At 42.2% G+C, this 25,091-nt stretch overlaps 1 protein-coding gene across 1 annotated transcript; it reads right to left on the reverse strand.

The window, feature by feature from the left end:
* Positions 1-7,151: 7,151 nt before the first annotated feature.
* LOC138275816 (cilia- and flagella-associated protein 251-like) lies at positions 7,152-23,520 on the reverse strand. Its single transcript, XM_069219135.1, has 3 exons — positions 22,999-23,520; positions 17,672-18,283; positions 7,152-7,169 (listed from the first exon to the last, which is right to left on the reverse strand). Exons 1-3 carry the CDS (start codon positions 23,518-23,520, stop codon positions 7,152-7,154), a joined length of 1,152 nt encoding a protein of 383 aa, XP_069075236.1.
* Between the last annotated feature and the right edge of the window lie 1,571 nt (positions 23,521-25,091).

Below are 25,091 nucleotides of genomic sequence, written 5' to 3' on the forward strand. Positions count from 1 at the left end.
TATATACCTTCTAAGCCAATTTGATCCTACTGAACGGATCTACAAGACCACGTCAGATGACTTCAACCGATCCATTAAAATGATCACTCGGTTTCTTCCAGTTTGATTTAGGGATAGCAATGTATCTTTCTTGTGGTGAGGATATGTTGTTTTTGTCCTTTGCATTTTTTGCATTACTGCATGGTGCTGTTGTGTTATAAAGTGATTATTGTGTTGAAGAATCTCTTGACTGCCATGTTGTGCCCTGTTATTTTTTGCTGTGTTGCATTTTTGCTTTGTAATAGGCCATATTACTATGCACTGGTATTTACTTCAGTGATATCAACAAAAGGTGCGTTACTTCCATTCAAAAGCAGTATATTCCTTTTTAATGTTCCAGTGAGGAACATTTCCCACTGTGACTCTGATTACAAGTTTTTAGGAATAGGTTTGGGTATTTACCAAACATGGTATATACTATTATCCCAGGGTGAAGCATTTACTATGTGGTAAATATCTCCCATTCCAAGTTTTCAACATGAAAATGAGGCATAACATGCGGAATCGGGTTAACACATCTAATTATGCATGTTTGGCCATTTATCAGGCTTTTCCCTCCCTCTAATAAATTTGGGCACATTTCAACCGCTTCGAATTTATCAGGGTAAAACTGCAAAGGGTGTGATCATCTTCACAAAAAATGTACTTCCGATCCCTGTGCAAACAGGCTTTTGAATAGGGTAGAAATTCAGCTTAACTTGAAATCAGCACCAGGACACTTCTTTCCCAAAGTAGCGGATTAGTTTTATAAATTTGTCAATCAGTCGGGTAGTAAAATACCGCTTCTCAAGCTTTTTACGTATTCAAGAAATGTCAACCCAAAACTTCTAAAATTAGCACTTTAATTGCCGACTTTATAAGATACATCCCATAGTAATTTTAAGAGGATTCAAACCTGTGATCCCCATACTCAAGTTTTAATAGGTACACAAGACCTTTGAGTTAGTGAGCAAGCACATGTAGCATTCAAGACACTGATGAGTGATAAAAAGCAAATCCTCCAAAAGTGGAGAAACACTTTGGTGGATGTGAACGAACATATGCAACATTCCAGACACCGACGAGTGATAGAAAGCAAATCCTCCAAAAGTAGAGAAACACTTTAGTGGTTGTTATATTGATAAATATACTAAATGAATGTGTGCAAAGCCTCTATACATGTTATAATAGCCCTAGGAGGAAAGACCTCAGTCCTCTGTTTTTTGCCATAATACCATTACACAACATATTGAAACCAAGTGTCAAGGAAACAACATTTAAATTGGGGTTTGGAGATGAACCTAAGATGCAAGTGCGTAATGGAAAATTAAAATTCCATATATTTTGTTCACCATCGACAAATCTTCTTTCTTCAAAATGTGAAAAAGATGTGGGAATTTCAGCTAGTGATAACCTTTTATTAGTTACATATTAAGCATATATAGTAGAGATTGAAGGAGGGAGAATCAGGTGAGTTACATAAGCGAAGAGTGATGAAGAGGGGTGTTTAAAAATTAGGCGAGTGGGACCACGATGGGTAGGGAAAGGAAGTGATTAGGTGAGAGAGCTACAAGGAAAGCAGGGTGAGGGCTGTGAAGGGGTAATCAGCACACAATGAAGAGAGGGAGAGAGCATGGAAACTCATACACTCCCATGGAATGCCTAAAGAAAAACAAAAAGTATGTTTCCTGGATGTAAACAATTGAGGGATCCAAGTAATCCATTCAGAGCACGACAAAGAAGAGACGCTCCACAGGCAAGACAAACAAAGAGTAGGGAGGAAAGATACTGAATAAGAAACAGGGAACAGAGAGAGACAAAAAAAGCCATCTCAGAGTCTTCAATATACAACAACACTGAACAGATGATATACAAATCCTATGGATTCAAATTTTTACAAACTATTAAGTAATTAGAGAGAATATCCACATAATGAAACACAACATAAAACAAAATAAAATGTATTTAATAGAAATATATAAAAACACACCACAAAACTAGTTTAAGCTTCTATTTCCTGCACAAAACATGTGGCATTGTTTACCTCATTGAGATAGCCCAAATACTTAACAAATTCAAATGCTCTCCACACCGTACCTGTATCTAACACTTGCAAACTTGGCAATGAAAACACATTTCCAATGCATTATGATATCAGTAAATCAACAGGATATGCTGAAGCCAGCCTATACATGCATATTGCAGTTTCCCAAGCCATCATTTAAATTAGAATTCCTTCATCATATTCGTTTTTGTTGCAGGACCTCAGTATCCTTTTTGGGTCCATTAACATCAAGATCATAGCATGGAGGATATGATGAACATTTTCCTTTCACAGGTATCTTGTTTCTAGCTATGCATTCTTTTTCCACAGATATCTTGTCCCTAGCCACAGAGTGGAGTGGAGCCAATATTTTCAATTCTGCTTTAACGGTCTGTAATTAATTTGCAGTTGTCTTCAGTTGGTCTTCAGGTCATTGTCTGATTGCCCTTGAAGCAAAGATAGGGCAAGCCATTTCATTCAACCAGCCTGACGTTGTGGGCTTGGCACGTGCAATATTCAGGATAAGAGATGAAACAAAGACTGAATTAGTATCTGGTACCTGTGCTATGTTGAAATCCTAGAAAGTTCTGTGCCGACCACTACAAGATAGAATGTTTGTATTTGAAGGTGAAGCGTTGAAGGTGAAGAGTTGGAGTTGTCGGACACTTGATGGATGGGGTCTCTAAAGTAACTGAACTTGCTTTAATAAATAAGGTATTTTCAACTATAACTTCCCGTGAGAAACCATATTTTCTAGATTGGGGACAAGCTGAGAAAGGAATCAACAAAATAGTGGTGTAGAGATCTCAACATCTATGCGTATGGGGACAAGAAGGAGAATAGGAAAGTGTGTCCTGAAGTGTGTTCTGAACTTAAATGTGTTAAATATAAACATTTAACACTTGTGGGTGAGTTGTGTTAATTACTTTTCCTCATGCTGCTTTTTTAAAATATTTATTTGGACAACACGAGCCATACAGAAACTGTCAAGGCACGCGTGGTAGACTTTTAATTATGGTGCAGCGTCTCATGTAACTGCATTTTGAGTAAAGAATTAAGGTGCACGCCTACCTTATATTTGATCCTTCCAGTACTGTATGCGGCCACTCTCTTCAACCTTCCTCACATGGCTACTTTCAACTCCTATCATCAACGTGCACAAGGCACTTTCATTGACTTTCCGGCGAGTGAAGCTGCTTCTCCCTCACAATTCTTGCTAACAAATACAGAAGCCAACACACTGACGTGAGTGCATCCTTCTTGCCATATGTCCACCTTAGTAAGATTATTTAATCACTAGAGCATGTATTTCAAATAGGTTTGTGACACGCACACAGTAATTACAGTAATCTATATTCTGATAGTGCACACCTTAGAGTAGAGAAATATAAATAAAGTCCAATTGTCCATATCATCACAAGGTCATCTTTTTCTTTCTTTATTTAGTTTTCCCTGCACATACAGACAAATCAGCCAACAGTTTCGTCCTTAATAAAGGACTTCTTCTGGGCTGAAATATGACAGGAAGAATATCCTAAATATATTTCCAAAAATACATACAAAATATAAAAAATAAAAAATACTAACACATATAAAGTGCACATTAAAAACATGACTAACAAATTACGTTAATTTATACAACATGCAGACAAGGGACAACAAGAACCAAAAAGTACAAACTTTAAGGAGAAATTAAACAAAAACGAAACTACAATAAGTGCTAAATATTTACAACAGTATTGATAGCTAACCTTGGCGGTCCAAAATAAGTCATCAAACATTTAGATGACACCAAATATAAAAAAGAACATTGCTAGAAGTGAATATTGTTAGGCTTAATGTAAAAACGCTTGAAATATGATACTATATGTGTGTTATTCATAGGGAATGTGACCCAAGAAAAAATGATTGAATTAATGTAAAAAAAAATATTAACCTGATATATAGTTAGTACTTTTGAAAAATAAAGAGGAGGAATTTACAGATATCCTCATCTAAGATGTATGATAGTGTTTTTGGGTGCGCTATTCTAATCAAAAAGACTCACAAAAAGTAGGCCCTGAATCAATGGGATACAGGATCGCAAGCATATATCTAAACCGAGAGGTGCCAATAAAAGATTTTCTCTAAGGTATTTTATAAGTCACAAACATTCTGAGAAGTACGATATTTTGAAACTGCACCACTTGGAATAGAACAATGCGGTCTGAATACTATAAATCATCACAAAAACATCTTATCAATATTGAGTTTTTCTTGCACATAAGAACAAATCACCAGAAAGTCCTACCTTGTGTATGGATGATAGTAGATAACTGCTCGCATATTGATTTTTGAAGTCATGAGTACCAAGAAATGTAATGCCTGAGTAGTATACTATCAATGTAAAGAAAGATAACGAAAGTTAAAACCAAATATATTGCAGAACAAGTAATGAATGTTGAATAGAAACAAGAGTATAAAAACAGAAAAGAAAGGAAAACCCTATAATAAGGGGGCAATAGTGGCAAAAATTAAACCAGGAAAGAACTATGAAATATTCAGCTCGAATTATTATGATATAATGAAGTAATGAATGAAAATACAACTTTAACTAAAAAACGGGCCCGACGGGCAATGTAGATAGAAAACAAAAAGTATTGGTGGTTAAAGGTAAGCTATTGTGAGGAGGATATATGCAGGTACGCTTAAGACGATCGTATTTGGCTAGTGTCTCAGGGTTCGGTAAATCTAAATGCCAAACCCCGTCCAGGAGATCATGGTGGTAAAGCATAGGGTAAGAAAAAAAGAACGAAATGGAACAAATACCATATCGATCGGCGAGAGCGTCTCAAACCGCTGCGGCTCTGCTGTTACCGTGCGTAGTACGTTAACGCCGGGCATGGTATGGTCCCCTTTTTTTCATAAACACGCCGACAAAGCCAGTTTCGCAAGGAAACAGACGTTGCTAAGGCAACCAGTCGTCGGAGGCAGTGCCGATGGTCGAAATGAAGGCGGCCATCTTGGAAGGATACCATTCCAAGATACCAAAGAGTAATATGTAAAAGGTAGGAATACCAGAATAAGAAACCATAAAGAAAGCTAGGAATGGATGGGGGAATTGGGTTGGCAAGCATAAGAAGTTCAGAAATCATAAGGATATAAAAATATGTAGTGTAATATCACGTGTCAAAAACAAAGAAACCCAATGATTATAAATAAAAAAACCAGCGGGCATATGAAACGAATTGTTAAGAAATAACGGAAAACGATTTCGAAGAATGCTAAAAAAGCCATCAACAAAAAAGAGTGAAAAAATGTATGAAACCAATACATAAATAATTGTGCTCATATAACGAAAATAAGAACTACATAATAACAAGCAAATGGAGTTGTCTAAGCGAATCAAATAACAACAATGTTAGAGAAGAAAAAGAAAAAGAGGTGGTCCTGAATGGAAAAAAAAGAGGGCCTAGAATAAGAAAAATGCCTATTACAACATTGATAATGGCAAAGTTGTCAACCCAATAGGAGTGACTGTATAAAATACTTAGAGGAAATAATGAAATTCCTCATCAGTATTATGGACCATTCCTACAGCGCGTAGGTGGCATATCTATGCTGCCTCCTCACGTCATAGGGCTAGTTCTCTGTCACCTCCTCTCCCATTAGGTAATACTTGATCTACCCCATGTAACCAGATTTTGCTGTCATTGGGATGTTGCTCAATCATATGGAGCGCCAGAGGATATCTCATGTCTTTGTTCTTTATTGCACGAACGTGTTCCTGCACACAGAGTTTGAGTGGTCTAATGGTACTCCCTACATACATTTTATTACAGCTGCAGCCTAAGACATAGACAGCATAATTGGTTTTGCAGTTAATGAAATATACAGTAATTACAGTACATTTGCATGTAGACTCTTGTCGAAGGACTGGTGGTCATATTAAAAGAAACTCAAACCTCAACCATATTTAAAGAATTACAAATGTGCTCTGTGACATGCACACAAGGATTCACCATTTATTTTCCATCTCACTACCTGCTGATATTCTATAATATGCACACATTTATTTATATTTAATAACTGCGTATCAATAACTGTGCAATATTGTGTGATACTTACAGAGTGTGGTGATTGGTCGTAATTTATTTTGCATGTGAACGTCAATACTATTCTGTGATCCGGACACAATAATACATCAAAAACACACAAACTTGCAAACTCATTATTCGTATTGTGTATCAACATCACCAGCATTCTGTGATGAGCCACAGTAATACACACAAACTTGTGATTCTGTGACTTGGTGTGTTAATAACTCAAAATGTATTTTTGTTTAAAATTGTACATTATTTACTATTTATAAGGCATAATGCAAAATGTCACTGCATGCATATTTTTTCTTCCTCCCACTGGCAAATCAACAATACCTTGGCAGAAGTGGAAGAAGATTTTCATGCATTATGCCAGAGCTTGTGGTACCACTCTTAGCTCAGAGAGAAGTACGTTTCTACTTATGCATTGTTTGGGAGCTGAGGGCCAGTAAGTATTTGAACACTTATGTAAGTTGACTGCAGAAAATGCAAATGGGCTTAGATTTGTCTAAGAAAACTTGATCTACATTACTTACCAAAGATAAGCAGTGCGTTAGAATGATGTCACTATGGGAGAAGAATGCAACAAGTAAGAGAATCTGTAAAGGCTTATATTTCTAGTTTAAGGAAACTTGCTTCAACTTGAAATTTTGGAGCAACAATTGATGAGAGGTTGAGAGACCAATTTATGTTAGGTTGTGTCTTAGATAAGGCAAGGGAAGCTTTGTGGTTAAAATATAACCCTACACTTAATGAAGTGATAACCATGGCAAAGTCATGTGAACATTCCCAAGCATGTGTGGGAGTATTTTGTAACCATAAGTTTGCCCCCAAAAAAATATGTGGTTCAGGTAGTGAAAACTGATGATAATGGCTATTAAGAGAAAAACAAGAAGTGAAAAAAACACAAATTAGATATTTCAAGTGTGGCAATATGGGACATGTAGCAAATTTCAAGAATATCCAGGGTGGAACTTGAAAAAGTAAAACTTGTGGAAGAAAAGGACATTTTACTTCTTGCTGTAGATCTGAAAAGAATAAGAAAAAAGTGAGTGAAGTATCGTGTGACCATGATAATGAAAGTGAAGGAAATGTTTTGCATATCAAAGGTCAGGAAAAGGGAGGACCATTTGAGGCGGTCTCCTGTGAGCATGCTATTTGATTCAGGTGCAAAGATAACACTTATTCTGAGGGTTTTTTAGGAAAAACTGTGAAAATCAGTAAAATTGTCAAAACTGGCTATAAAACCTAAAAGGCATGGAGGACAACCCATCAAATTTATGGATTATATTTGGGGCACAGTGGAATCACAAGATAGAATCATTCTAGAAAAATTATTTGTGTCAGTAAAGGGTGATTCTTTGATCAGTTTGCTCCATCTAAAAGACCTGACAGAGTACCCTTGATCCAAATAAAAAACCTTCCGTGAGGTGGAAGGAAAAATGGGTTGATAAGGAAGATGTAATGGCATCAAAGGTGCGTGAAACCTTTGTAAAAATTGATTAAGAAAAACAGTTTCCTGAAGTGCTTAGGAAAGAACTAGATCATCTTAAAAACTATGTTCATTACATAAAACTTAGATCTGGTGTGATGCCCAAAGTGTGTAAGGTAAGCAATGTTCCAATGAGGAACAGGGATGCCCTGAGATGGAATTGGAGAAACTGCTAAAGTGTGGTGTGATTCAATAATTTGAAGCTTTAGAATGGGAGTCACCTATTGTCATTGCTCGGAAGGTGAATGGAGAAGTGAGACTTTGTGTGGATCTCAGGGAGTTGAACAAGGCAGTAGTGGTAGATTGATATCCCTTACCAAGTATTACTCCGATGTTATGTTGTTTTAAGGGGCTAAATGGTTTACCTCTCTAGATCTAACCTCAGCGTACCATCAGACATCATTGCACCCTCAGTCACAAGAGTTGGCCTTTTTTATCACACGGTTTGGAACATGTAAGTATCTACAAATGCCTTTTGGGTTGATTTCTGTTTCAGCAGTTTTCCAGAGAGCCAAGGAATATCTATTGAGGAGAATAAATGGTTTGAAAATATATCATGATGATGTGTTGGTTCATGGAATAATTCTGGAAGAACATGATCTTACAGTGTGTGAAATACTGAAGAGATTGAGAGAGAGTGGACTTACGCTAAAGCATGAAAAATGTGGGCTTGGTGTGAGTGAGATAGAATATTTAGGACATTTGATTACCATGGAAGGGATTCGCCCTAAGGAGAATTTGGTTAATGCTATTAACAGCATGCCATTTCCCTCTAGTAAGGAGGAGCTGGTGAAATTCGTAGGAACTGCAGAATTGTACAGCAAATGTATCACACATTTTGCTAAATGTTATAGTAGTATGAGAAAACTGCTAAAAAAACAGGAGTGGAGTGCAAATGGTCACAGGAGTGTGACAAATAATTTGTAAAAATGATGGAAAATCTTTCCATGACAGCAAATCTTCAAAGTTTTGAACCAGGAGCAAAAAGTGTGCTAAGAACTGATGCTAGTGCCAAAGGTTTGGGTTCAGTGTTAGAACAAATGACTGAAGGAAATGTCAACACAAATTTGTTTTTGTCAAGGACACTACTTGGAGCTGAATATAATTATTCAGTAATAGAGAAGGTAGCACTGGCTGTTTATTGGGCTACCAGAACATTCAAACAAATATTGTGGGGCAGTTCTTTTGAGATAATGACAGATCATAAGTCCCTGATGGAAGTGTTTTGAAACAAGGGTATTGATGTAATATCCAACAGAATTAGAAGATGGGTGGTAGCATTGCAAGAGTTTAATTTAGAAATTTCTTATGTACCTGGTGTGAAGAACATCAATGTAGATTGTTTCAAACGGCTATGTGTAAATGGTAACAATGAACAGAAAGAGCTTGAAATGGAAGATGAGTTTGGTGAGGAACAGTTAAGGTTTGTGTGGTGTCTGGAGGCATTGTACAAGAAGAGGAATGGAAAGAAACACTGAAGGATGGCATGCATCTCAAAAAAGTAGTGATTAGTATAAAAGGTGGATGGTCTAGTGAAGACAAAGCATGTGAAGACTTAAGAGGATTTTAGCAAATAAGACATGAACTTTCAGTAGAAGATAATCTGGTGATGAAAAGTGGGAGACTTATTCTACCTGGGATGGCCAGAATGAGACTGATCAATTGGGCACATGAAAGCCACCCTGATATATCAAAGACCAAGGAGAGAGTGCGGGAAACATACTGGTTGCCAGGAATGGATTTTGTGATCGAAAGAGAGGTGCATGACTGCACTAAATGGAATGAGAGTGATAAGATTCTGAAATGCAGGACACAACCCATAGTAATCAGAGAGTTAGCAACTCGGCCCTGGTTTGAAGTATCTTTCAATGTAGTTGGACCTATTAGAGTGTACAGCAATGACAAGTCTATAATATCATACACTGACACATTCTCTAGATGACCTGAGTTGAAGTTGGTAAATTCAGTGCAAACACTTGATGTAATCTTATTTTTGGAAGAAGTATTTGGAAGAGAGGGATTTCCAGTGATAATGGAGTTCAGTTGACATACAATATTATGGAGGAAATTTTAGAGTAGAGGGGTATTAAACACCAAAAGAGCATCTTTGTATAATCCAGATGCCAATGGTATGTTTGAACACTCCAACAAGGTAAAGTAAAACACCTTTTTAATTATTTAGAAAGAGATTTCCTGATGACCTGGTTAGTCCAGCATGGGTAAACAAGATAAAAAGCAGGGGAGTCAATAATAAAACTGACGATGAAAGAGTGGAAGTAGAAAGAGAAAAGTGTATTGAGAAAGAAAAAGGGGTGTTGAGTAAAAGGAAAGAAAGATTTGATGAACGTATGGCAGTAGAAAACAAACCTGAAGTCGAAGATTGGGTCAAAATAAAAAACTCAAAGAGATGTTGTTTGATGGAAAAATTCAGTCAACGTATCAAGTTTATCAAAGTCTTCAGAGATGCAGTAAAAACTGAAGACCACCACATTTGGAATCTGAATAGGATTTCCCTTTGGAAAAACTTAAGTAGAGATCTAACAAACAAAGGAGGAGTGTCTGAGAATATCTCAATAAAGACTCCAGAAAATATGGATAAAACACCAGAAAATGCAGGTAAAACCTTAAGAAGGAAAAGTTTACGCGTCAGTGAAAGATCAGCCCACCTGGAGGATTTTGTGCAATGTAATATATGCAATGATTATTACATGTGCAAGTAAGGTTTTCAATGATGAGTATGTTGTTGATTATAATATGTGTTTTATTTATTCTTTAGTGATATAGGTATACTTGCGTGTTTTACTATTCTGAGGGAGATGTGTGTGGTATGCCGTAATCCCGGAATGTTCTGTGACGACCACTTCAGGATAGAAAGTTTGTAATTGAAGGTGAAGAGTTGGAGATGAGCAGCTGGAGTGGTCGGACACTTGATGGATGGGATCTCTAAATAACTGAACTTACTTTAATAAATTTTATATTCTTAACTATTACTTCTCCTGAGAAACCATCCTTTCTCCAGTACCTCTGGAGGAAATCATAGAAACTTGACAGAAGGCACAACTTTTTATGATGGTTTGCAGAAGCAAATGTAGAGAACTTGAGCGATGAAGGAATACTGTAGTCAGGGTCGATTGTAAGTCACAGGCATTAAAGTGAGTAACACACTGAAGAGGCCTTAGGCAGAATTGTGTCGCACTGATGCGCAGACTCAACCTCTTTGAGTAAGCGCTCTTTAAGAAAAAGTTTAAGTTAAATAGGAATCATCCCTCCCCATGTTAAATTAATAGCAAATATGGAGAAGAATTCATAAATAGAGTCTTTCCAAAGGTAAGACCAGGAACTCTCCAGAAAATGTTCAGTGTGAAGAAGGAAGAAAAACTAAGCAATTAGAAAAGACCATGGAATCCAAGATTTAAAATAGAAAATCACACAGCCACCAGCACAGCTCACCACATTGCTTCTAAAGAAGACGCTTTCACAGTCTCCATTGAAGAATGTAATGCTGGCCGTAGGCACGAGAGGACGTTTCTGCTCTAGACTACGCAGGATATGGTGCTTTTGGAAGGATCCAGGCACTGGCGCAGAGAGACATGAAGGTGACCACTACAGAGCTGAAGAAATATGGCACTGCATCACAGGTAAGTGAAGTGGCACCATTGAGCGGCATGGTTGTGCCATAGGGGGCTGCACCGGCCACAGGAAAACACCACCCCAGCTCCATGAGGCAGCAGGCAGCTGGAGAGGCACCACCTTGGCACCATGACAATAGGCATTCTAGAATTTTGCTTTGACTGATGAGTTCAGCTGGGGCTTGGAGATTTATTATGACGCCATTCACTAGATGCTCCCTTTAAGCTTTGTAGTCTTCAAATTGGGTTTATTTCTACAGTACCTTTAAAGCAGTGATTTTTGTGCTTGTTTCTGTGTAAAAAAGTGTTATTGTAAAAATTGCACCCATCTAAGCAAAGTATATTATACATCATTGTTTAGTGTAGGAAACAAAACCACATTGGTCCATATTTTAAGAAAAGTTAGCACCAACTTTGCACCATTATTTTTTATGCAAAATCAGTGATAACCTAGCACCATATTTATATTTTGTCGCTAGACCAGTCTAGCGACAAAATTCTAGACTTAGCATAATTTTTTGGGCGCGTCACCCAACCTTGGGTCGTTTAACGACAATGATATGCAAGGTAGGCGTTCCCTCCCAAAAAATGACGCTAGTCCCATATTTACAACCTGATGCGAAAATGGTGCATGCAAAGAACCCGGTCCACACTTCTACATAAGGAAAAGTCACAGAAGGAGCATTGGCAAGCAACTGGACAACACTGACCTGTTACTGCTCCAGCTCGGCAGACGCCGTAGATGACAGCGACAACAATAAGTGCTACCAGCACCACCGTGGCAACCCCAAACACCACCACAGCAGCCACAAAGGCAGCACAGAAGGCAGGAGAGGATACTTCGCCAGCGCATAACTATCTGTGCCCTCAGGGAAGAAGAGGCGATCAGACTCTACTGTCTGAAGCAGGAGTCTATTGTACTCCTGCTGCAACATATAGCACCAGACATCATTGCAAGAGTGGAAGGTCAAACAACAATTCCACCCATGACCAAACTCCTGGCTGTCCTCCATATGCTGGCGTCAGGGCCTTTCCAGACTACTGCGGCACAAGTGGGTGGGATCTCCCAGCCAACGTTCTCTGTCTTCCTTCCGAAAGCCCTGAACGCCATCATCTGCCTCACACCCCACTACATTCGCTACCCCAACACCCACCAACTGCAGCAGGAGATCAAGCAAGTTTTCTACAGAATAGCTGGGTTCCCGCATCTCCTGGGTGCAATGGACTTCTCCCATGTCCTAATTGTGCATCCTGCTGCTACCAAACATCTCTACAGGAACTCCAAACATACCCACTCCATCAATCTCAGGTCATTGTGGACCACTGTGGGACATAACATCCTAGCTAAATATCCCAGCAGTGTCCATGATGCCTACATATTCTGGTCCTCTATCATCCACTAGCGGTTCCAGGATGGTCAATATGGCAATGAGCTACTCGTAGGTAAGCCACCACAATAATCATTACACAGACAACACACTCATCTTGTGGGACAAACAATACATACACCTCACTAAACACACATGGACAGGGGAACACAGCTTATCAGTCAACAACAGATATGTCACATGCCACACTATACTGCATCCAATTCACATCACACACATATAAACCCATCTGTACAAGTTCCTGTTGCCAACTGACTGACACACTACATGAAGGTCAGGTGGTACTATGTCCCATTTGCATACAAAAGTTGGGCCCAAACCATTACTAGTATCCACAGGTTGGCAACAAAATACAGATCCCTCACACATGACAATTACCAAGAAATAGCTCCGCTATGTGAATTGCATTGCCCATGCCAATGTAAAGCTATTCATATTTAGGCACTTCCCCACATTTATCATGGTGTAGGATCCTCAGGCAGCACCAACATCAAATGCCATCCGACTGTTGCTATCATCATCTACACATCACCAAAACATGCTAGACATACCCAAAGTATTCACCTTTCTCTTGTCTGGTGCATAGTGCACATATAAATACCACATTACCAGCTATGAAAGATCATGTGTAGGAATGGACACCTCAAAGCACACCAACAGTCATACCCGGTAATCCCACATCTCCCTACCATGATACAAAGGTAACAAAAGTAGACTGTGGCAGCTGGACTACTGACAATGTACTGGAAGAAGCCACAAATGCATGTGAATGAGGAGAGATGGGACTTAGCAGGACTGGTCCCGCAATGCAGGGCACTGCAGAAAACCACATCATGCCCTGTCCTGTCACACAGGTGTCTAAAAACTCTTGCATACAACACAAACATACCATAGAATGGTGCCACACTGTGCATATGATCCTCATGCACATACGTATGCTAGCCAGCTATTGGCAACAACAATACTTTGTGCAAGGGAGGTATTCCAAGGGCAAAGGGGCGGGTTCCCCATGCAAAATACAGGGCCCAACATCTCTTTCATGGCACACAACACAAAAAAATATGTACAAATTCCCAGAAGATCACTCTTCTGCAAGTCTAAAGTGGAGGGTGTATAGGCCACATGTCAGGAAAGTGGTTCAGCATCTACAGCAGCGCCATTGTAATTGTGCCCCATTGCGGCCCCCTACCACCACCATGTGGGGACCATATACAATATACAGCACACCATGGCCCAGAGTAGGTTCAATAGTGTCAATATAGTGGATGCCATTGATGGACTCTATAGGGGTAGTTACAACATTTCTGACCAAATCCTGCACAGTACATAGGGTCACATTTAAATAAATGGTGTGTTCCCTTCTAACACCTGCTCTATGCAGGTGTGAAAACTACCTGCTAAAAAATTATGCATTGGAACCTTGGAGTCCTCTGCACCAACTTCTTCAGTCCTCCTAATGGGGGAATGACCCCCTTGTGTACATGATGCCTGTCACAGGCAAAAACTGCCACAAAGGGTCACTAAGGCCCTCATTACAAGAGTGGTGCCCCTGACGAACTGCAACATTACAACTAACTCGATTATGAGCCGGTGTCAATGTTGTGGTACGTTTTCCACTGGGCCAGTGGGCGTAAATGCTGTTTCTACCCGCTGGCCCAGCGGGAAACTTGTGATAGGGCCAGCAGCCGGAAAACCGTAGTGGTAGTCTTCCGGCCCAAAGAGTTTGGTTGGCGTCCTCCGCCACCCACCAAACTCATAATGCGTAGTGCCACACGAAAACATGGTGCCCTGAGTTTGACCTTGTAGGGCTACCATAGTGTCAATCTAAATGACACTATTGTGGTGCAAGGAGGTGCTCCCAGTAACATTTGGACCCAGCCTTAAGTATGGACAACACAATACATATTTGGCATGGGGGAACTATCAGTCCAGAATTTAATTGACTATCACCAGGTCCTAGAGGCACAGCCCATGATAGAAATGTGCACCACCACACACCAATGCAACCACCCATCCAAACAGCACACACATGCTGGCAGTGGAGTGTGCCAAGGGCCGCAAGACAAGTGGGGCAGCAATGAGTGCAGCTCCACTTTTCTCACATATGCCCCATAATCATGATTGATTAGCACATTGGAAGACTGCCCTTCCACATGAATGTGTGGGTGGAATGTAGACATAGTCTGAAGCACTTACAATTAGCATTGTCAGACACATATCACACAAGTGTGATGGCATGACATATGCCTGCACAAATCTGGAAATACACGTAAAGACTGCTGTACTGGTGTATCGCCTAGGAGGAAAGGGAAAGCAATTACCTACATATGCTGGATTGTGTCTGTGAGGTTACCAAGCAAGACGTCTTTATGACACTATTACACGTGACATACCTCTCAATGACACTCACATGTCTGACCAAGAGAGAGTGACATTCGGGTCCCAAAACACATAAATGTCTAGGTCTCCCACAGCCAATCCTGTTTTGAATGTACATGTAAGTCTAGCAATGTCCAAACATGTCACAGACCCTTCCAAATTTGTATGTGTGAAGGAGACAGAAAGGTTGCATGTGGCATTTCCTCTACTCACAGCTGAGGTGAGTCAACACACTAACAAAATACACTCATGGTGACAGTTACATAGGTTGTGGAATGCAGCTGTGAGTGCATGCCGATGTATACTAAATGATGTGGAAGAGCAGGTGAGAGACTCCCTTAGACACTTGGAGATCCAACATGTGGAGGTCACTCTGACACTACAATAGGGCTGTGGCAGGTGTACTGTGATATGTCGGTCGCAGTCATGTGATCAGGCAAAGACTGGAAATGGGAGGGATACTATCACTTAGCCTGTAGAAGAAGATGGGTCCATCTACAAAGTACACACATCTGTCTTAGTATCATGTGCATGTATGAAGGGGCTCAATGGTTCTATCGAAGATGGGTACTAAGGGTAAGCAGCAGAAAGAATGCCAGGAATGTAGGACTAGACCCATACCAGACATGATATGCCATTAATGAGGGTGAAGGAACACACACATACCAATACTCACTGTAGAACACAACATTACCATGTAATACCAGACACATATTCACAGAGAATGTCTAGGTCAGTACGTAACTTGTTCACGTTGGCAACAATCGCAACTATGTGCTTGGCCAGCACACACTAGTATGACAGAAGCTAGTGACAGATGACAAAATCTGTCCCCTGGGTCTGAAAACTTAACCAAGTTACACAAAATATAAATGCCCTAACCAAGCATCATATGGAATATTCCACCTATGTATGCCAATTAATGTGAAACCATGTCAAACCATGTCAAATGAAGAGACATGTCCTACACAAACAAGCTGCCAGTCACCTATATATGATAGGGAAAGCCTGACATCAAGAACCTCAAAGGAAAACAAATATACTAGGCCATGGGATCACATTTGGGCAGGTGTATGTCTGCAGGTGACTGTGTAATGTGCTGCTGAAAAGCGATCATGAGAAAGGTAGATCCCCAACCAGCGCCCCCAAACTCCCCAGCAGAGGCCACATTGACTCTTGACACAGTCAGAAGCCTGCTGCTTGTGGTCAGTGGGCGGAGCTGAGGGGAACACAGTCAACCTGTCTCGATGCATGCAACAATGGGCCCGTGTGGGCATACAAGCTGCCACAGGACAAATAATGACTGCAGTACCATCATTGCCTGACAGCAGCCCTGCTGCATAGATTGTATGCCAATATGTAAATCTGGAAATTAAACATGCTTTGGGTCATTGTACATTCCAAGTCTGTGTCTTTCACACATATTTAAAAAATCTTAGCACACATGTCCCGCCTAGGTGTCTCAGGCTTGGAACCGTGTATTGGAGTATGTACAAAAGGGACATTTTCACTACTGAAAATGTGTATGTCTCACATAATCACGTGTAGACTTATATGACCTGTAAAAATGTTCCCACAGAGGGAAACATAGTTGGCACAGATATAAATACACAGCCATGAAACAATGGCCTACATATGTCACTGCTGGAATTTATATTTGTTAGTTGTCATATCCTAAACACACCGCTGTAGCATACATTACATACCTTTTCACACACACTTCACATACCTAATTTAATTGACACATGTCAGCACACCATCTCCTGCATCATGTATGCATGGGGAACAATACATTACATGTGTAGCTTTGTATCATGAAGTCTGGACCATACAACACACCACAGTGTGGACAGATATGCACTCACATTGCCATGGGTTACTGGAAGTCAACCCAGCCTTAGTCAACAGCATCCTTTGCATAAGATTTGTAAAGGGTATCACATGCATGAACATGTATTGGACATAGCCCATCATATCTTATGCAGTGTTGTGAAATGTACATTTAGAAATCAGACTTGACAATGTGCTGGACCCCAAAAATGAGCACCATCACATCTGTATACTCACAGTACACATGAGGTAACATGTATGTGGAAAAAAGTCTACATGCATGTGACAGACCGAACAGTATAAATGCAACGGAGAGGTGGTGGTATTGCTTAGGAAGTGGTTTATTCAAATGAAATGGTGAAAAACAAGAAATGTTTAAAACTAAGGTGGGGTTGGTTCTCCCGAAATTATGGCCTTGTTCGTCTTTTTCCTGGATTGGTGATTTCCTCTGTTTTTCTTGTTTTCTCTTCCAGGTGGAATTACTGGCTTGTTCGCTCAGGTGGATCCAGCACGGTACCGGAAACAGAAGGACAGAAAAACGCTAGGGTAAGTATGGGGTTTACAACCGGGTTTCACTCTCTCTCTACTCTCACTGACTGGGGAAAAGGTAAGAACAAAAGGATGGGGTTGGTGCCGGTGAGGAGTTGGGGAATGACCTGACCATAGTCTAATATTGGTGAGGGGAAGAAGTGTCTCACAAGCGGTGGTCATGGTGCCCTCTTTTTTATTCCTCCCTTTCACCCCTCCTTTATATCCCCTCCCCAGTCCCCTTTTAGCTTTGTGCCCCTTTTCGGAGTCCAAAAGGACCGTACCTTGTTTAGCCACGACCCTCCAGGGTCGTGGCTGGCGCTGTGGCGGTCCTCCTGTTGATCTCTCCTTCCAGGGTTATCCAGCTCGGATTCCTCGTCCTCTCCAGGATCTCCTCGTCCTCCCGTCCTCGTCGGTTCTTCCTTGTGGTGCTCCACCCCCTTGGGTTTCTCCTCTCGCTCCACAGGTCTCTCCTCTCTCACAACGGGTCTCTCCTCCTTCTCCACGGCTCTCTCCTCTTTCTCCACGGGTCTCTCCTTCTTCTCCACGGGTCTCTCCTTCTTCTCCACGGGTCTCTCCTCCTTCTCCACGGGTCTCTCCTCTCTCCGCTGTTGCGGTGCATCCCCCTTTTCTATCTTGCCGTGCCGGGAAACCACACTGGTTTCCCTGGCAACGGCATCTTGCCAGCCTCGCTCTCGTCGCGTTTCCCCGACAACGGGGAGACGCGGAAGTGACGTATCGGAACCCTCCAATACGTCACTTGTAGTACTCTGTGCCGGGAATGCCCGGTCACACACCTCTCCCCATGAACGGTCCTGTTCGAGGACCGTAGTAGAGTCTGGGAACCGTGACAAATAATCAGCCGGGGCCTGTTGGGGTCCTGGTATGTGACGGACCTGAAAGGAAAATGGTTGTAGTTCAAGGAACCATCTCAAAATCCGTGAATTTGTATCTTTATGAGCGGACAACCACGTGAGGGGAGCATGATCCGTAAAAAGAATAAAAGGTCGACCTAACAGGTAATACTGTAAAGTGTCCACGGCCCATTTAATGGCCAAACATTCCCTTTCGATGGCAGGATAGTGACGTTCCCGGGGAAATAGCTTTTTACTGACATATACTACCCGGTGATCCCTACCTTCCCCGTCGGGTTGGGCCAGTACTCCCCCCAACCCTACATCAGAGGCATCTGTGTATAGATGGAAGGGTTTCGAGAAATCCGGGCATTGTAGGATGGGGTCTCTGGTCAGACAGGACTTCAGTTGCTCAAAGCTAGCCTTCTGGTTATCCGAAAAAGGGGCTAACCGATTAGGATGGGATTTAGACAAAAGATCTGTGAGGGGGGTGGCAAGGGTGGAATATTCGGGAATGAACCTACGATAGTACCCTACTAATCCTAGGAACGAGCGTAAATCTTTTTTTGTTTGAGGGTTAGGTGCATTTAGAATGGCGTCTACTTTCTTAGTTTGAGGTTGCAGAGTCCCTTGACCGATTTTGTATCCTTAGTATGATATATCGGGTTTTCCTATAACGCACTTTTTAGAGTTGGCAGTTAAACCAGCGTTTGCGAGAGTGTGGAATATCTGGTGTAAATGGATGAGATGATCATCCCAGGTTTCACTAAAGATAACTACGTCATCTAGGTAAGCTGCTGCAAAAGTTTGAAATGGTTTTAAGAGTCTATCCATTAACCGTTGGAACGTAGCGGGTGCTCCATGAAGTCCGAATGGTAGCACGGTAAAATGATAAAGACCGGACTGAGTGGCAAAAGCCGTTTTCTCTTTATCCTCTGGGGCTAAGGGAATCTGCCAATACCCTTTAGTCAAATCTAATGTGGACATATATTTTGCCTTTCCCAGTTTTTCCAGGACGTCATCCACTCTAGGTATTGGATATGTGTCAAACATAGAATTTTCGTTAAGCTTCCGGAAGTCAATACAGAATCTGATAGTACCGTCAGGTTTTGGCACCAGGACGACTGGGGAGCACCAGGGACTAGTCGAAGGCTCTACCACTCCTAGTTCTAGCATTTTTTTTATTTCGTCCTCCATAATCTGTTTCCTTGCCTCGGGGATACGATACGGCCGTAACCTAACAATTTTACCCGGTGTAGTCCTTATTTTATGGGTTATCAAGGGGGTTTTACCTGGCACTACTGAAAAGAACTTTCGGAAGTGCTCTAGTAGGCTATATACCTGTTCCTTTTCTGGTATCGTTAATGTTTCATTTACTGCTGGTAGCCTTTCCCCATCGTTGTGTTCGGTTGGACAAAACTCGATATGCAAGTTTTTGCTAGGACATAGGAATCGGCCCATTTCTCCGGAAGTGTCGGAGTTGTCTGGTTCTTCCCATTTTTTTAAGAGATTTATATGATAAATCTGGGTTTTCTGAGGATCGTTCGAGATTTCAATCGGATAGGTGATAGGAGAAACGGCTTGTAGGACTCTATAGGGACCTTGCCATTTTGCAATCAGTTTTTGTTCAGACGTGGGACGCATTATTAGAACCTGATTTCCTGGTTGCAGAACCCTTAACTTACTCCCTCTGTCATAATACTGTTTTTGGGTTTGTTGAGCTTGTTCCATATTTACTCTAACTGTTTCCCATAAACTTTGTAGTTGAGACCGTAATTTGTGGGCATATTCTAATAAGGGTCTTCCCCCTTCTTCCGCCTCTTCTTCCCATGTTTCAATGGCCATGTCTAAAAGGGACCGAGGCTGTCTTCCGAACACGAGCTCAAAAGGGCTATGGCCTGTTGAGGCTTGTTCATGGGTTCGTATAGCGTATAATACTAATGGTAATTTCTGATCCCAGTCTCTCCCTGAGTCCTGTACTATTTTCCACAATAGGGTTTTTATTGTTCGGTTGTACCGTTCCACCAATCCATCTGTCTGTGGATGGTACACCGAAGTTCGGATTTGGGAAATACCCAATGTCTTACACACCTGCTTCATGAGAGTAGACATAAAGGGGGTCCCCTGGTCGGTGAGTATTTCATGCGGAAACCCAACTCGAGAGAAGACGTTTATCATTGCTTGGGCAACAGTTTTGGTTGTCATACTTTTCAGAGGAACAGCCTCGGGGTATCGGGTGGCATAATCAACCATAACCAGGATATACATATGACCTTTCGTTGAGGGTACTACAGGTCCAATCAGATCCATCCCCATCCTACTAAAAGGGATGTCTATGATGGGTAAGGACATTAGAGGGGCTTTCTTAGGTCTACCCGGTTCAGTAAGTTGGCACCTGGGACATTGGGCACAATATTTGCGTATGTGGGCGAAGACCCCCGGCCAATAAAACCGCCTAAGGAGGTACTCTTCGTTTTTTTCCCTCCCATAATGACCCCCACCTGGTTGACTATGAGCCAGAGTTAGGACGTGATCTCTATAATGCTTGGGTACCAATAGCTGTTGTTTATGTTCCCCTGTACGAGTAGTGGTTATCCTGTATAAGAGGTTTTTCTTAATTAGGAAGTAGGGACCCACCTCCTCGGTCTCTTCTGATTTTGCGGACTTCCAAGCTTGCGCGAGAGAAGGATCTTCCCTCTGTTGCTGGGGAAAACTGACAGGTGCCTCATGTGTTTCAGCTATAAGGCCTGGGCTTTGTCCTTGTGCCTCTTTCCCCCGGTGATTCGCTTTTTCTGCCCGTTTTTCTCTACGTGACAATTTCCTACGGGTTATAGGGCATTCAATAACACTATCAGAAAAGGGGGCTTCCCTCCACCAGTCCTGTGTCAGCTTGGGTTTTCTAACATGATCCAGGATCTCTTAAAAATGCTCATAATCAGTCCCGATGATACATTCCTCAATCAGTTCTGTCATTATTCCCAAGGGTAGGACATCTCGGTAATTTCCCCACTCTACTGTTAGTTTATATAAGGGGTATTGCTCTTTGTCTCCGTGAATACAGCAAATATTCACCCATCGTTCTACTTCCTTGTCTGCTAGGTTTACTATATCTTTCCTCACTACGGATTGGCTACAACCTGAATCAATAAGAGCCCATACCGCTCGTCCATTGATGCTCAGGGTCTGTTTAAACTTCAGGCTACCTCTTCCTAAACACAGTACCCTTCGCCGAGTTACTCCGATCTCCATTGGCTCACTAGTATCTTGTTTCCTTGGACACATGCGGGCGATGTGTCCCCATTCCCCACAGTTGTAACATTGGGGACCTGGTACCGGTGGATGGTCGATTAGTCTGCGGGGAACTGGCTCGTCGGGAAGGGCTCGGGGAGTACTTTTGGGGTTGGATAGCCCCGGTTTTATGCTGGGTCGGGGTGGTACACTCCTTATATCCACCAAGCGATGATAGGCACATGCTAAATCGATCGCCATGTCAGTATTCACTTTTGGATGTTGGCGGATCCAGTGTTTTGTAGCCGTAGGCAAGGCATCTAAATATTGTTCGAGAACGATCGTCTGGATCACTTCCTCCCTGCTATTCCCGGAAGAACCTAACCATTTCAAAGCCAAATCTTTTACACGATAATAAAAGGTTCGGGGGTCCTCATTCGGTCCCCATTTGATTTTCTGGAATTTGACCCTATAGTATTCGGTGTCATGTCCCACACGTTCTAATATACTAGTCTTTATCTCTTGGTATGGTGTGGTTCCCCCCGGGTTTGCTGCTTGATATGCTGCTTGTAATATCCCGGTAAGAAGTGGTGCGACATACTGACCCCATCTATCCTCAGGCCATTTGGCTGACGAAGCCACTCTCTCAAAGTTAGTGAAAAAGGATTCGGGGTCTTCACCTTCTTGATATTTCTGCAACACAGAGCTTGGCACATTGGGGTGAACCTTACTGACAGCAATAGTCTCGGTTAATTTCTTCATGGCCGTCTCGTGGACCAGTTGATTATTTGCGAGGATTGTTGCCTGGCTTTTCAAAGCCGACTGTAAGGCTTCCCTGTCCTCTTTTGCTTCTCGTTGGTGTGCCTCCCACACCAACTGCAGATGTCGCTGGCCTTCGGCCAGTTGTTTTATCATATCTTCCAACGAGGGGGTGTCACTCATTATGTATACTGTTCGGTTGTCTGGGAGGGGTCCCCAAATCCCACTTCTGACACCACTGTGACAGACCGAACAGTATAAATGCAACGGAGAGGTGGCGGTATTGCTTAGGAAGTGGTTTATTCAAATGAAATGGTGAAAAACAAGAAATGTTTAAAACTAAGGTGGGGTTGGTTCTCCCAAAATTATGGCCTTGTTCGTCTTTTTCCTGGATTGGTGATTTCCTCTGTTTCTCTTGTTTTCTCTTCCAGGTGGAATTACTGGCTTGTTCGCTCAGGTGGATCCAGCACGGTACCGGAAACAGAAGGACAGAAAAACGCTAGGGTAAGTATGGGGTTTACAACCGGGTTTCATTCTCTCTCTACTCTCACTGACTGGGGAAAAGGTAAGAACAAAAGGATGGGGTTGGTGCCGGTGAGGAGTTGGGGAATGACCTGACCATAGTCTAATATTGGTGAGGGGAAGAAGTGTCTCACAAGCGGTGGTCACGGTGCCCTCTTTTTTATTCTTCCCTTTCACCCCTCCTTTATATCCCCTCCCCAGTCCCCTTTTAGCTTTGTGCCCCTTTTCGGAGTCCAAAAGGACCGTACCTTGTTTAGCCACGACCCTCCAGGGTCGTGGCTGGCACTGTGGCGGTCCTCCTGTTGATCTCTCCTTCCAGGGTTATCCAGCTCGGATTCCTCGTCCTCTCCAGGATCTCCTCGTCCTCCCGTCCTCGTCGGTTCTTCCTTGTGGTGCTCCACCCCCTTGGGTTTCTCCTCTCGCTCCACGGGTCTCTCCTCTCTCACAACAGGTCTCTCCTCTTTCTCCACGGCTCTCTCCTCTTTCTCCACGGGTCTCTCCTTCTTCTCCACGAGTCTCTCCTTCTTCTCCACGGGTCTCTCCTCTCTCCGCTGTTGCGGCGCGTCCCCCTTTTCTATCTTGCCGTGCCGGGAAACCACACTGGTTTCCCTGGCAACGGCATCTTGCCAGCCTCGCTCTCGTCGCGTTTCCCCGACAACGGGGAGACGCGGAAGTGACGTATCGGTACCCTCCGATACGTCACTTGTAGTACTCTGTGCCGGGAATGCCCGGTCACAATGCACATTTGCAAACAATACCTGTACTCCCATGCATAACACACACATTATAACATATGGCTTAAATATTCCAATGTTACCGGTAGACAGTTAGGTACACATGCAAACACATGTTGCCATACCAGACAAACAACAAAGATGCATAGCCACTGTAATTGGGAATGTGAATCTGGGTGCCTTGTCAGCCTCCCCTCAAAAAACCATGCATACCCATCATGAGTCAAAAAGAATTACGCATACGGTAGTGTTCAGTACTTATCATATCACTAAAATAGTGCATTGCACCATGCTCATCAACTCTAAATCGTCATGCAGTGTCAGCCTTCATTGAAAAAGTAGGTAGTTCTCCATAAATTGCATAAACAAAATTTGACACATCGCACCTGCGCATCGAAACTAACTCGACAGGCCAAGACAGCCTTCATTGGAAAAAACACACATGCCTGTCATGCGTCAAAAAAACTACATGTATCAGGAAACGTGACGCATATGGCTAGGAAGTGATTTAATATGTCTTCCTTGCTGCTGCACATGGAATGGTGATGTTACTTTCACTTTACAATCTTTTAGTCTGTGCTTGTGAGAGGTTGTGTAATGCTTGTGCTGGTGTGAGGGGTGTTGGATTTGGAGACTATTGTGCTGTGTCCTGTCTGCATTTTGTCACATATTGTAAATTTTTTAAAGTTTTTAGTCCATAGTTATACTATCATTGTGTTTGTATCGTTGGGGGTCTGACTTGGGCTAGAGACGTTTGTTGGGGTTATTAGGGGTTAGGTGGGGTTCAAATATATATTTTTGGGGGGTTTGTTGGTTGCTGTGGAGGGAAACAGCAGTATGTCTGAGAAGGGGAGGGCACAGCTTATGAGTTCAGATGAACTGGGGGGTTTATATGGTTAGTGTGCCACTACCTCCCCACCATGGTGAAAATGGGTGGCCATGTCATCATGGGCTACTCTACGGAGGGCAGGAAGCTGCGCTCGGGGAAGGTGTTGTCCCAGCTATGCGGGATCTTCCAGGTTGAGCGCAGGACCCGCAGATCAATTACTGGTGGGCAGACCTCATTGCCCAGGAAGGGGATCTACTGGATCACCTGGTGGTTCGGTTTGGCAAACCTGTTGGGAAGTAAACCTGTAACATAGCAACATCTTACTTTGCATTTGCATGACAGTAGGACATAAGGATAAGTGCAGCATGTTATGAGAAAGGTGAGGACAGCAAGGGGCAGATTTAAGGAAAGTGGCGCTGCTTTCCTTGCGTCCCTTAGCATCCCCAACCACCACCATATGTGCACTGTATATAAAATACGGAACACCATGGTGTAGATTAGGGGGTAATTGGGTCATAACTTTTGATGCTATTGATGTACTGTTCAGAGTTATTGCCATAAATTTGGCACTAAACCTGACCAGTACATAGAGGGGCCAACAAAATATAATATTGTGCCCTCTTTTAACGCGTCTGCTTTGAGCAGGTGTTAAAATGTGCAGAACAAAATGACGCAAAATATTCCTTTAGGTTTCTATATGCCATTTTTTCGACCCCCGTAATGGGCAAACACCCACTTAGGATACATTATGGCTGGCACAGGCATAATGCAGCAGAAA

The sequence above is a fragment of the Pleurodeles waltl genome, chromosome 2_2 (assembly GCF_031143425.1).
Source record: "Pleurodeles waltl isolate 20211129_DDA chromosome 2_2, aPleWal1.hap1.20221129, whole genome shotgun sequence".
Taxonomy (NCBI): domain Eukaryota; kingdom Metazoa; phylum Chordata; class Amphibia; order Caudata; family Salamandridae; genus Pleurodeles; species Pleurodeles waltl.

What these genes read in the sequence shown, in the direction of transcription:
- LOC138275816 (XM_069219135.1), bottom strand. Translation starts at nt 23,520, where the DNA reads ATGGGAGTACAGGTATTGTTTGCAAATGTGCATTGTGACCGGGCATTC. An exon ending in GAGGGTCGTGGCTAAACAAG is followed by an intron (nt 18,284 to 22,998) that starts GTACGGTCCTTT and finishes TTTTCCTTTCAG; the next exon opens with GTCCGTCACATACCAGGACC.